We start from the raw sequence: 15,100 nt of genomic DNA, 5'->3' as shown, positions 1-15,100 counted from the left end.
CTACTGGTAGTTTGAGACATGATGGAACTTATCCTGAGTTGATTAATGAAATCTGCCTAACTATGTGCTATTGATGACTATCTTTTAGAGTTAAGGTTGTTATAAACATGCTTTCATACCTTTTTCTAAGGACTGGTTAACCATGTGTAGATGTATGCCTCAACAGACTTGTAAGTCTGTTTGTTGAACCTGTCATAATATGGCCTGCTTGACTTTGTTCTTACTATACTATGATACCTCTTAGTCAGTTTTTAACCTGTCCTGATCTGTTGCTAATCAATGTGATTTCGTTCTATGACTTAATCTGATCTAAACTCTTTGTTACTACTATGAACCTGCTTATGAACTAGCCTTATTAGCATGTGACTGATTTTTAATTCCTAAAACCTAATTAAGTATGCTTAGGTTGAAACATGTCTATTATTTGTTCATATATGCTCAATATGTGATTTTGTCCTTCTGTAGATTCCCTAATCCCATTCTACTCCCCTGATCCTTCCGGATTCTTACTCCTAGCCGGCTGAAATCCAAGGCTACTTAGGTTCTGTCCTCTGATCTCTCTAGTATGAGCACCGCATTGGGTTCTTGAAGCCCTTGGAAACTCTGACACACTAGGGATTTGGGGTCTGTATGTTTAACCTTGATATATGAGTGAATCACTCAACAACTGGTTACTTTGTATCTATGAACATGGGTTTTGGAGCTATTGTGAGTGGAAGGCTTGGTTTGTGCAAGTGTATTTGGGCTTGTTGTAAGCTCCCTATAGTTACACTTACTTTGTAATTCATTCATTAAATTCTGATCTGTAATAATTATTTGTAATAATAATTCTGAGGTATTAGTGAAATAGGAAGGGGTACTTATTTTACATTTGCAATGAAGTGGGGTAGAAATCCTGCCTATAGGGTTAATGCTATGTTATTAAATATTATATGTTAGAAATCATGCCTCTAGTTGTCTTATTGTGTTCAGTCATTATGTGCTAGCAGCCATGCCCATAGGCTCAATGTTTGGTTCAATTATGTTCTGTTATAGACTATGCCTATAGGAAATGGTATGATATAATATGTGTGTGAATTTCTGCTTACATACTATTTTGTTAAGATTATAGAAATCATGTCTATAGGGTCTAAAACTGTTTAAGTCTAAAACTGATTAGATTATAGAAATCATGCCTATAGGATCTAAAACTGGATCAAATCATAGAATGTGCGCCTGAATCTGTTTAATTGTTATTTATGCCCGTTTATTGTGTTGTTACCTTCATTAGAAAATATGCCTATAGGATTAAAACAAATAATTCTAGGTCTGTTTCTAGGACTTGCTGCTATTTACCATCACACAAAACACCTAGATACCATGTTCATAGGCTTAAGTGAATTATGCTAAAATCAGTAGGCAAACTTATAGGTTCGATTAATCACATTAAGAAACTGGTTCTTTTATGACTTCCTGCTCGTTCATTCAATATCACATAGGTATCCTGCCTATAGGATCCTGTAATTACTAAAATCTATCAATGCTAATCAGTTTATGTCAAAATACGGAGGCTAACTTGAGCCCATCCTTGTTTCTATTTGAAAGTCTTAACTGTTTTTGTATGTCGCCTAGTTTTCTCTTTTTGAGCAACCTAGGTTAAGGTCTGAAACCATCCTGAAATAGAGATCCAAATGCCTCCTGGATCATAGGCATGAGACGGGTAGTGCACGCATAGAGTACGACTTAGAATTGACTAGTGCGCTTTAGGTAAACAACTTAAAGATAGTAATCGGGTAGCAGGAGATGATAGTCTGTGCCCGCTGAATAATATGAGTAACACCCCATCTCGAGGGAGTTGCGAAGTATTATTTATGTTGCACGAGGTGATCCTTTAGGCTAAAAAACTTAGGACCCCCCCACCTTTGTTTAAAGTCAATTACTTTATTTGTCCAAATTGCTTCCCTTCTCTTAGACTAATTCATATAACTCGAGTTCGGCCGGGAACCACTGTTGTGGACCTCGAGGAGTGCCTAACACCTTCTCCTCAAGGTAATTTGAGCCCTTATCTGATCTTTGGTGACGCAAACTAGTTAAATCAGAGTTATCTGCAAAAATAGGTGCCCTAACGCACCTTAATCTATTAGATAGCGACTCTCTTTTAGTACCCTTCCATTTAAAGAGTTGTCACGACGTCGAAGCTCGATCTTCGCGAGAAAAATGGGGCGCGACAGAGGATCCTCAGTGAATATCTTGCCAATTCGCACTGTGAAATAACTTGGTATTCCCATGAACGAACTCTCGGAAAGTCGTGTAATGATTCAAGGATTCAATAGGGGGAAATGGCCATAGGTGCTATCAGGTTGGGAATCACCATTGAAGATATGCAATCAAGTGCATGACTGCATGTGATCGATGTAAAGACTTCATACAACGTCTTGCTTGGAAGGCCACGGATACATGAGAATAAAGTGGTTTCATCTACCTACCATCAATGTTTGAAATACTATGAGGGTGAAGTCGAGAAAAAGATAGTTGCTGATGATGAGCCATTCACTGAGGTTGAGTCACATTTCGCCGATGCAAAGTTCTACTTGAAGAACCGCATTGTGAAGGAGCTAAAAGTTGATGATGTCATGAAAATCAAGAATGACGAGCCCACAACTAAAAGAGCTAAGGTGACTACTGGTAAAGCCAAAGCTGTTATTGAGGAGGTATAACCTAACTCGAATAAATCCTATAGAGGGGATATTGCGTCTTATGGCAAGAAAGTAAATCTCATACTCCAATATGTCCCTAAAAGGAAGAAAGATGAAGGTGAATCATCTAATCTCCAAACTAATATGCTAAAGGAGTTAACTCTTCCGGTAAAACGAATTGAGGCAGTAAAGTTGTCCTCAAAGCCAATTGCAAGGTTTGTGTCCCATAATCGTTTGTAGAATGTCTCACTCCCAACAAAGCGAACAGATGAAGATTTTGATCCTAATGCTTACATGCTATTTGCAAAAGCTGGATACAATCCCAATGAGATGTCAAAGTTAGGGAAGCTCCCATCAGAAGTTGCTACGAGGAAATCACGTGAAGGTTTGGGATACAAGCAACTGTCACCAGCGCGCATCTCCATAAGAAGGACGAGTATAAATTATATCATTGTAGAAGATGAATCTGCCGCTTCTAACAAGCCTTATGTATTTGATTGGCTTGGAAAATCAACTGTGAGGACTTTCGTGTTTAATAGATTGGGTCCATTAAAGAAAGGTAATAAGTTCCAGAGAAATTATCGAAATACAAGAACACCCGCTTCGCCCAAAATTCAGAAGATCTCGAAGAATTTCCAAAGTCTGGTTCCTTTTAGAATGAGGCGACAAATAAAAGTCATGATTTCGTGTGGTTAGGTACTAAAGGTGAAGCCATACACTGTGGTCTACACTAAAGAACATGATAAAGACGGAGAAAGTGTGGGCTCTACGTATCATGTCATTGCACAAGGCGAGCACGGTGTTTCATCTCTAATGGAGGATGACGAGAAATTGGAGGATGTTTCACCGTGTTATCACATATTCTTCGATGATGGGGACCCTCAAGAAGATGAAGATGCGAAAGATGCTCTCCCGGAACTTGAAGAAGTGGTGAAGACAATGATTGATGCCTTAAAAGAAGTTAACCTTGGCACAGATGAAGAACCAAGGCCCACATACCTAAGTGCTTTACTAGCAATCGATGAAAAAAACACTTATATCGAGTTACTCAAGGAGTTCAAGGATGTCTTTGCTTGGAGTTACAAAGAGATGCTTGGCTTGGACCCTAAAATAGCAGTTCATCCCCTTGTAGTCAAGAATGAAGCTCGTCCTATTAAGCAAGCCCAAAGGCGCTTTAGGCCGGCCTTGGTTCCCTTGATCAAAAGTGAAGTTAACAAACTCATTAAAGTTGGCTTTATTCGTGAAGTTAAATACCCAACATGGGTCTCAAGTATTATCCCTGTAAGGAAGAAGAATGACCAGATTCTGGTGTGCCTTGACTTCAGAGATATCAACAATGTGTGTCCCAAAGATGAATTTTCGCTTCCTATTCCAGAGTTGATGATCGATGCTACTATTGGGTACGAGGCAATGTCATTTATGGACGGTTCGTTGGGCTATAACCAAATTCGCATGGCACCAAAAGATGAAGAGCTTACTGCATTCCGTAACCCCAAGGGTATTTATTGCTACAAGGTAATACCTTTTGGCTTGAAGAACACTGTGCTACTTACCAAAGGGTTATGCAGAATATTTTTGATGATCTTCTCCACAAGAATGTCGAATGCTATGTTGATGACTTGGTGGTAAAATCAAGAGAGAAGAGCGACCACTTGAAAGACTTGAGAATGGTGTTTGAGTTGCTCCGGAGGTACCAACTTAGGATGAATCCATTGAAATGTGCCTTTGGAGTTACTTCTGGAAAGTTCCTTGGTTTCATTGTCCGACATCGAGGGATCGAAATTGATCAAGCCAAAGTGGATGCCATTTTGAAGATGCCTGAGCCACATGATATTCATGAATTGTAAAGTCTGCAAGGAAAGCTAGCATACCTTAGGAGATTCATCTCAAACCTAGCTGGGAGGTGCCAACCATTCAGTCGCCTCATGAAGAAAGGCGTTCCTTTCAAGTGGGACCAAGCTTGTAGCAATGCCTTTGAAAGCATCAAAACTTACTTGATGAAGCCTCCGATTTTGGCAGCCCCTATACTTGGAAAGTCGTTGATACTTTATATTTCAGTACAAGAAAGGTTTATTGGAGCGTTGTTTGCCCAAGAAAATAGTAAAGGGAAAGAAAACTCTCTTTACTACTTGAGCAGGATGATGACACCAAATGAGCTGAATTATTCGCCAATCGAAAAGTTATGTTTGGCACTAGTCTTCTCAATCCAAAAGTTGAAGCACTACTTTCAAGCTCATATCGTTCGTCTTATTTCTAGAGAAAATCCCATCAAGTTTGTGATGTCAAAACTTGACCTTAGTGATCGACTAGCAAGGTGGTACCTCCAGTTTCAACAATTTGAAATTGTATACATCCCTCAAAAGGCTATAAAAGGACAAGCATTAACAGACTTCTTGACAGATCACCATATACTTGATGATTGGGAGCTAATTGACGAACTACCTGATGAGGACGCAATGGTCATTGAAGTTCAACCTCCATGGAAGATCTACCTTGTATTGGCGTAGTATTTGTCACCTCTCAAAGAGAAGTTCTGCCCTACTCTTTTACGTTGACACAACTCAGCTCTAACAACATTGCTGAGTATCAAGCATTAATACTTTGATGTCGAAATGAAGTGGTTGCAGTTGCAAGTATTTGGTGACTCTCAGTTAGTGATCAACTAGCTTTTAGGTAGTTACGAGGTCAAGAAACTTGAACTATGCCCATATCATGATTACGCTAAAAAATTAATGGGGTGGCTCGGTGACGTGACTATTCAACATGTGCTTAGGAAAGAAAATAAGAAGGCTGATACTTTAGCGGCCCTAGCTTCGTCGTTAACCTTGCCAGATCGGGCGCAAGTTACTATCTGCCAAAAATGGGTAGTACCACCGCCAAATGAGGGTGAAAGTGAACAAAATGAACTCGAGCATCTTGTCGCCATTTCTGAAATTGAGAAGGAAGAATGGAGACAACCCATCATCGACTACTTAAGCTATGGGATACTTCCAGAAAATCCAAGGAGAAGGATTGAAATTCGTCGTCGTGCACCTCGCTTCCTTTACTGCAAAGATACTCTATACAGAAGGTCATTCGAGGGAGTACTCTTGCGATGCTTAGGGGAAGATGAAACAGTACCAGTCTAGACCAAAGCTTCACTTTCATATAAAAAGGATGGGATATTATTGGCCAACGATGTAAAAGATTGCTTGGACTACGCTCGAAGATGCAAGGCTTGTTAATTCCATGCGAATTGTATCCACTAACCTCCTGAAGTATTGCACCCGATTGTTGCATCCTGGACGTTTGACACTTGGGGATTGGATGTTGTTGGACCACTACGAAAGTCCTCTGGTGGCCACCTATACATCTTAGCGCAACTTACTACTTATCAAAATAGGTTGAAGTTGTTGCTCTTAAGGAAGTAAAAAAGAAAAATGTCGCAAGTTTCATCCGAGTAAACATTATCTATCACTTTGGCATTCCTCATTACATAATAACGGATAATAGAAAGTCGTTCGACAATAAGTTGATGAACAAAATTTGTGAACTCTTTGTCTTCAAGCAACGTAACTCTTCTATGTACAATGTTACCGCCAATGGTCTAGCTCAGGCATTCAACAAGACTCTATATACAACTTGTTAAAGAAAGTTGTCTCCAAATCCAAACAATATTGGCATGACTGTATGGCAGAAGCTCTGTGGGCATACAGGACAAATCATCGCACACCAACACAAGCGACCCCTTATTCACTTGTCTATGGAGTCTAAGTCATTTTGCCACTTAAGTGTCAAATACCTTCATTACGATTAGTTATTCAAGAAGGGATCACTGATGAAGAAAATGCTCAACTTCGACTAGAAGAGTTGGAGGTTCTTGATGAGAAGAGGTTCGAAGCTCAACAAAGTCTTGAATGTTACCAAGCTCGATTATCTCGTGCTTTCAATAAAAGAGTTCGCCCAAGATCCTTTCAAGCAGGAGATCAAGTCCTTACCGTACGAAGACCCATTATTACATCCCATAAACATGTAGGGAAGTTCACTTTAAAATAGGATGGGTCATATATTGTACAAGAAGCTTACTCAAGTGGGGCTTACAAGCGGGTTGATGCAGACAGCATGAGAATCGGCCCTATCAAAGGTAAGTTTTTGAAGAAGTATTATCCTTGAACTTGCAACGCTCCTTGACGCATGAGCCTAAACTGCATATTTCTATACTCATGGCCTGCATGAGTATAAACTGTGTACGGCCCAAAAACAAAGTCCGCTAGGTTAAAAAAATCGAAAGAGGCGGCCTAGGCAAAAGTTAGGACAAAAAAAAACTCACCCATTCTGAACTACGGTATGACTTAATCCTCTTAACTGAGGTACGTAGGCAACTTAGAGTTCCATTAATTCGCATAAGTTCAAAAGATACATATTGCCCCAATCGTTGTCCAAATGAATTATAATGGAAGTAATTCATTCAACCAACACTTGAAAATCGAGCTGAAATATTATTCTTCTGTTGAACTTTGGATATCATATGACTTATAGGGGCCAATCCTCCATGGTAAACATGTGACTTCAATGGGACGATTATAGTCTTTTAGGAGGCTACCAAGTATTTGCACTAAAGTTAAGGGATTCAATATGTCTTCATGTTCGCCAAATCTTTAAATCCGCCGATCTTCAAGTTTGCCACTCTTCAAGTTGAAATATTTAAGCCCTCCAAGTTGAAGTCTCCAAATTGAAATCTTAAAGTCCATCAGTCTTCAAGTTGAAGTCTTAATATTCTCCGCTCTTCAAGTTTGCCGCTCTTCAAGTTGAAATATTTAAGCCCTCCAAGTCTCCAAGTTAAAGTCCTCAAGTCCGTCGGTCTTCAAGTTGAAGTATTCAAATTCGCCAGTCTTAAAGTTAAATTGTTTAAGCCCTCCAAATCTTCAAGTTGGAGTCCGCTAGTTTTTCAAGTTGAATTTTTAAAGTCCACCACTCTTCAAGTTGAAATCTGCAAAGTTCGCAAAATCTTCAAAGTTTCCAAATGTTCAAGTCAATGTCATCAAGTCCACGAAGTTTTCGAGTTGAAGCTTTCTAATTTTCCAATCTTAAGGTGGATATTTAAGTCCCTTTACACCTTAAGTTGGCCTCTTCGTGGGCTTGTCCTTAAAAGGAACTATAATTTTCCAATCTTAAGGTGGACATTTAAGTCCCCTTGCACCTTAAGTTGGCCTCTTCGTGGGTTTGTCCTTAAAAGAAATTATAACTTTCCAATCTTAAGGTGGACATATAAGTCCCTTTGCACCTTAAGTTGGCATCTTCGTGGATTTGTCCTTAAAAGGAACTATACTTTTCAATCTTAAAGTGGACATGTAAGTCTCTCTGACATCCGGGTCACATTGAGAGTAATTTCTCCGATAGTCGGGCCACCTTGAGAGTAATCTCTTCGATTGTCGGGTCACCTTGATAGTAATCTCTCCAATAGTCGGATCACTTTGAAAGTAATCTCTCCGATAGGCAGGCCATATTGAGAGTAATCTCTCTGGTAGTCGGGTCATCTTGAGAGTAATCTCTCCGATAGTCAGGTCGTCTTGAGATTAATCTCTCCGATAGTCGGGCCACATTGAGAGTAATCTCTCCGATAGTCGGATCACCTTGAAAGTAATCTATCCAATATTTGGGCCACCTTGAGAGTAATCTCTCCGATATTCCATCGGGATGAGTGTCCATCGATATCCCTTCAAACTCTAAGATTACCATCCTCATGCAAGAACTTGTACTTATCTTCTTGGCCTACAAAAAAAAAAGAGGAAAAATAAAAGCAAAGGGAAATATGCAGAAGAAGAAATTACCTTCTAGTATTTTGATTTTCCAATTGCCGAAAGCAAACCTAAAATGGGGCTGTGCAGCTAATTGATGCTCGTAAATTGGAGAGCACACATCCTTATATGGATAATTAAAGGTGGCTTGTGAGAAGTAATTTTCGATGTGGGAGGCAGATCAATCGCTATAATTGGAGTTCTAAAAGGATTTGGTTTGTTAAGGCGGCAGGAGAATCCTAACTTATAGTGGGAATTTTGCTGGAAAATAAAGAGGCTAAACCAAAACATATAATAAATATCTTTGTGTAGCCATGTTAGAGTTGGAGACAGTAAATTTCTTAAAGTAAGATAAGTTTCCATTCAAATGTATTCACAAATAGGAATACTACGTGGGCACATTGCAACACATTAAATCAAAAATAATTATTACAATGAGAAGAAAATCTATAATCTGACAATCTTTGGCAAAGCTGAAATTAATGTGCTTTTGTCCTTATTCAAGTACGAATTGCCATTGAAAGTTTCGAAGGATGAACATGTTGTTCGCAAGTACGTTGCATTTTACAAGTGACTGGTCTGGCTACCGTTTAAATTCGAAATTGATTTAAGGTCCACATTTCATATCTTTATGATATTTCAATATTTTGTCTTTTAAATTTTGAGGAGCCTTTAAGTATGAGCCATTTGTAAGTATTTAAATTTTATCGATTTTAAATATATTAGTTTAACTAAATATTATAGGTTAATTTAATTGAATTAATTATATAAGTATGATATATATGGGTTAAATAAATAAATTCAAATTTATTGGGCTAGCCCAGATAATCAGGTTACAAGTGATGGGCCAACTTTATTGAGCTCAAGATGTCATCTTCCTAGAGGTTCAGTTTGGTGTCACGTGTCGAATGACGTAGCACGCCAAGTCAAACAGAAGAGCTAATGGGATCATGCCACGTGTCAAAATGACAAAGCATGTCAAGTCAAATTAAAATGTCAATAAAACTGCGCCACGTGTGCAAGTGACATGTTCTGACCAATCAAATGCGCCATTATCACACTTCAATTTGATTGATCGGAAAGAGTTTGTTCTTATCATAACTCTTCTCATCCACAACTATATAGGGGTCTTCATAACTCAGAAAAGACACAAAGAAGTTATAACAAGAAGCAAGAGAGAGCTCACGGATCAAACGCCACAAATTTCTCTACAAGTTTCAAGCTTCAAACAATCAAGTTCAAGTTCAAGCTCAAGAACGAAGAACAAATCAAGCTCAAGCTCAAGAACGAAGAACAAATCAAGTTCAAGCTCAAGAACGAAGAATAAATCAAGATTCAAGGAGTACGAGTTCAAATAAAAGTTCGTGCTAGTTGAATCCAAGATCAACGTCCGTGGCAACAAATAAGATTCAAGATCAAGCTCAAGGGCCCTTGAATTTATTTACTATTGGAAAGAAGAATCAAATGATTCATATAGATTGTACACTCAAATTATTTGAAATCAAATATTAAGATTGTTACAATATTTTTTAATCTTGATTTTATTTTTCTTAACGTAAATTTATTGTCTACGCCTTTATTAGAAATTTCAACTCTCTTTGTCACGTTTCTTGAGACCATATTTCATCGGAACAATTTTTCCAATAATAAATGATAACTTTCATTACGTGTTCTTATTAACTTCTAAATAAGATTAAATAATTGGGAAAATTGTTCTGATGAAATATTAGCAAAAAGAGTATATTCCGAGGCAGATGCCAATTAAGGGTGATTAAGCAACCCAAGAATGTAGTATAATTATTCGTGGAAGTTAAGAATTTTCAAGACTTTGGACGTTACATCATTTTGTTAATGTTCTTCTAAAATATCTCCAAATGTATAATTTTTAGTTTTTTCCCATGTTTTACTGTTTTTTTTATTTATAAGGAAAAAAAACAAGCGTTTTTACGATTGAGTAAAGAGAATGGAAAAGAAAAGAAAAGAGAAGAGCACTGAAGAACACGTTTAGATGGATGAGACGTTTTCTCGCCTTGGGCCCTATTTGACACGAATTTGGATTTAACGGGTCAGTAAATCTCGGATACCGTATGACCATGCCCAAAAAAAAAGTATTCTTAAGAGTACAACTGTACTGTCCGAACTCATTATCTATATATAAATTACACAAAAATAATTTTAGCGTTGCTCCAAAACTCCCGTTCAGAACGTCAAATCCTATCAAAACTAAAAATAAAAGTCTCAAATAAAACTGCATTTTATATAGAGAAAATGTAACTTTGTGATGCCTTTGTGCTGAGTGGAAGGCCTATGGGTAAAGTTTAGTTTGACCAGTTGGAATGATTGAGAAATGAGGTGAATGCTTTCTGCAGGGGATGGAGTCAAACTGAATCATTTGTTATAAAGGAACTCTTTCATTTGACAACAACAATAACAACAACCCAGTATAATTTCATTAGTGGGGTCTGGGAAGAGTAGTGTGTACGCAGACCTTACCCCTACCCTGGGATAGAGATGCTGTTTCCAAATGACCCTCAGCATCCTTCTCTCCAAGAACTCCCTACCTTGCTCTTGGGTCTAAAACAGAACTCTTTCATTTGAAAATTTAATAAAAGCAGATTCAAGTGTTATCACTGCAAACTTTTAAAGTTCCCAACGAGTTCTAATTATCTTGCCTTTATATGACCCAATTTTTTTTTTTTACTACCATCTAATTTTATATACTAACCATGTAGAAATTGGAACATAGAAGGAATCTTGGAGCAATGGTAAAGTGTGACATACAGGTCATGAATTCGAACCGTACAAATGGTTACTAATGCTTGCGTTTAGAGGCGCATGCAATGTATCGGCACTGGGTTCAATTGAACTCAATATTTTTGGTACGAAGCATAAATTTATGTGTAAAAATTCATTAATATTGTAGTAATATATAGCAAGATGAACTCATAATTTCAAAAATACAATAGTTTCATACTAAAACCTTAAAGATTGAGCTTATAAAACTTAAATCCTAGATCCGCATTTGTTTGCATTACGGTAAGTTACATATATCATACCCCTAAGGTTCAGTATTTTCATAAACCCTAGGTGAACGCGAAATGCGTTATGGGTGGGTGTACTTTTTTATGCGGAAATTGGAGCATAATACTTAAAGTTTCTTATCGACTTTCAATTCCCACTTTAAGATTGTCTTTTTTCTTTTTTAATCCACGTAGATGGCCAAATGACGAAAAGTCGGTTGGATATCCGTTATTGGAGACCACCTTTGTTCAACATTTGGCCCACTCTAGGGTGTCTTCCAAACAATCAATCAAAAAGTGCAATACATACATTTGATAATGATAGGAATACAACTACTACTTAATTTTGTGTGAAAAAAAATTTGAGTATTCAATCAAGATTCAAGGCAATGAATGGAATGACTCGAGATATTATAAATAACAACCAATACCCAGTAAAATCCCATCAATGAGGTATGTTGAGGGTAGCGTATAGGCAGACCTTACCCCTATTCTAAAAGGTAGAGATGCTATTTTCGAAAGATACTCGGCTCAAGAAGACGAAAATAGACAATATCAGTACCACCAACAGATACCATAAGAAAAAATAACAACATCATGAAAATCAGAAAATAGATATAAAGCAAAAATGATAGCCAGTAAATAGACCCGACACTATAAAAAATGAAAGAGTAGTAAGACACAATATTGCCGCTCGATGTCTCAGACAAAAACCCTACTAAACTAGCCTCACAAAGGTACGAACTAAGACAAGACTCAACTATCTCCTAACCTACAACCCTAATACTCGACCTACATAACTTCCTATCAGGGGCCATGTCCTCAAAAATCTGAAGTCTCGCCATGTCCTGCCTGATCACCTCTCCCCAATACTTCTTAGCATACTCTCTACCTCTTCTCGTGCCCTTCAAAGCCAATCACTCACACCTCCTTACCGGAGCATCTGGGCTTCTCCTCTATACGTGCCCGAATCATCGGAGCCTCGCTTCCTGCATCTTGTCATTAATGGGAGTCACGCCCACCTTCTCCCGAATATCATCATTCTTAATCTTATCCATCCTAGTGTGCCCGCACATCCACCTCAACATTCTCATCTCTACTACTTTCATCTTCTGGATAACTCGAGACATTATAAACTCCTTTGTAAATTCTATTATAATGGACGTGGAACAAGTATAACCTCTAACAGTCTTTCGCACTCGATTTTTGGTTTACATGCATATTGGAATTTTTTCTTTATTTATTTATGTCTAGAGAGGGGAGGCGCAACAAGAGTGGATAGTAGAGGGAAATATACTAGGCTCAACAAACTAATGAATGAGTTTGAAGCAATGTCAATGGCTCGATGAACTAATTTGAGATAAGAAGTCTAATTCAACTTCATGAGTCGAGTCGAGATATATAGAGAAGCCCTAAAGCGATAAATATAAAAAGAAAAAGTAATTATGCAAACATATTTCACCAAAGATTGGTTTTAATACATGTAGACAAATTTAAACATCCAACTCAAATCTTAAATATAATGATTAGAATGACTCAAAACATTATAAGTACCATAAGAAACCCTTACAAAATAATGAGGGACAAGTATAATATTGACAATGTATTTTGTTCAAACAAAATACATTAACTATTAATATTATGCATTAAGTTTGAAATCCAACTATGAAAAAGAAAAAGAAGAAAAAGAGTACCAACACTATTGAAAGTTCAAAACTCACATGAAGCAGTGTGAGGTCCAATTTATTTTAGGAGTGAAGAAAAAGTATGTTTTGTGACATTGAAAGAGTTCATATTTTATTTAGAAAAAGAGAAATAGACATAAACCAATAAAGTTGTTTTTGTGCCTCTTTTTTCCTTCCCATTTTCATGAATTAAAAATCATAACAATATTCTTGAGAATTTTCAGATGTCAGATTTCAGATGTTGTATTGCTGATTTTGCAGTCCCAGAGAAGACTAAAGTTATTTACAATCTCTTTATTTTTTGGAGAGAATTATTCGATTTATGCACCGTAACAAAAATTCGATGATATAGTTGAGGTGTAGTCAAACTAATTCAGACAATATGATTGGGCACTCCGGTGCACGAAATATCCCGCATTCAGGCAGGGTTCGGAAAAGGATCGCACCCCAAGAGGTGTGATGCAGACAGTCTATCATGATGCAAGTATTAGTAACTAATTCTACGGCTCGAACATATGACTTGTAGGTCATACTGAGATAACTTTATCATTGCTCAAAGGTTTACCTTCCGATTCAAACAACATGGTTATATATTAACAGTTTGTTTGGATGGTTCTAATGTATCATTTCATAATGTATCATATATTATTGTATTGTATACAATGTTTGGATAAGTTGTATTGTATTATGTCGTTTCATGATGTCATGCAACAGTAATATGAAGAATAAACTTGCAATATTATAAAGAAAAGGTAAGGTACGAGGTAGAATTATGTTATAAAAATATAGGGTAAAGGATAAAATATGATTATTTAGTAATATGGAAAGGCAAGATGAGAGGAAAAAAAAAAAAGAAAATGACGCGGTCACACCAAATCGGTCGTTCCATGAAGTGACATTTTTTGTCGTTTACGTAATGATGAATTAAATGATACGATATAATAAAATTTAAACAACAATTAAAATAAATATTATATTTAAAGTAACAATACGATACAATACAACCGGCAAAAGAAAAGAAAAAAAAAGAAGACAACCATCTTTCTTTTCAACATCATACTGGGGGTCATTGTGAAGACCAATAATATTATAGATTAGATTTTCCAGATTATAGTCTGGGATATTAATAATTAAAAATACATCCTGATCTACTTCACATTTGCAAACTGTTGAGTTATTTATTATTTACCTGTCTAACAATATAGAGATTTTATTATTTTTAGTTTTACTTTTATTTTTGAGTTTACCAATGACATTGAGCAGTAAATTTTTAATTGCATTTGACTTAACAATGTTAAATATATTTCTCGATGTAGCCATATTTTGTTAATTTTTGGCTCGCATGAAATTGAAAAAAAAAAACACTGTTGTTATATTAAATTTACTATGATATTTCTGCGAATATAATAGTATGAAATTTAATTAACAATAAAATAAAAATATGAAATTTAATTAATTTAAAATATAAAAATAGTATTTGTTTGGGAAATAGTGCCACTATAAAATGAAAGGAAGGTACAACAACAACCCAATATAATATCACTAGTGGGATGTGAGGAGGTTAATGTGTACGCAGACCTTACCCCTACCATGAGATAGAGAGACGGTTTTCAATAGACCCTCGGCATCCTTCCCTCCAAGAACTCCCACCTTACTCTTGGGATTACTCGAACTCACAACCTCTCGGTTGGAAGTGGAGGTTAAGATAGTAATAAATTTTTCATATTTTGTTTACAAAATTAACAAAAAGAAAAATAAATCCTGAATATAAAATACTAGAAAAAAATCAAGGAAAAAAAAAAGAACAAGAAAAATCCAAAAAATACAAGGAAAAACTGAAGAAAAAGCCAGCATGGCCGGTGCCTCCCTTTCACCTGTCTTTGCAAAAACTCTCTCTTCATCATCCTTAACCTCTCTCTCTCTCCCACAATTTTATACATTTT

The 15,100-nt window shown here is 36.8% G+C and overlaps 1 protein-coding gene across 1 annotated transcript; it reads left to right on the top strand.

The window, feature by feature from the left end:
* Positions 1 to 5,407: 5,407 nt before the first annotated feature.
* Positions 5,408 to 5,803, top strand: LOC138909184 (uncharacterized). The gene has a single exon (XM_070200369.1). It carries the CDS (start codon positions 5,408 to 5,410, stop codon positions 5,801 to 5,803), a length of 396 nt encoding a protein of 131 aa, XP_070056470.1.
* Positions 5,804 to 15,100: the final 9,297 nt, after the last annotated feature.

Source organism: Nicotiana tomentosiformis, chromosome 4 (genome assembly GCF_000390325.3).
Source record: "Nicotiana tomentosiformis chromosome 4, ASM39032v3, whole genome shotgun sequence".
Lineage (NCBI taxonomy): Eukaryota > Viridiplantae > Streptophyta > Magnoliopsida > Solanales > Solanaceae > Nicotiana > Nicotiana tomentosiformis.
Note: the sequence above shows the minus strand (reverse complement) of the source record. Positions and strands in the feature narration are given on the sequence as shown.

What these genes read in the sequence shown, in the direction of transcription:
- LOC138909184 (XM_070200369.1), top strand. Translation starts at nt 5,408, where the DNA reads ATGGGGTGGCTCGGTGACGTGACTATTCAACATGTGCTTAGGAAAGAA.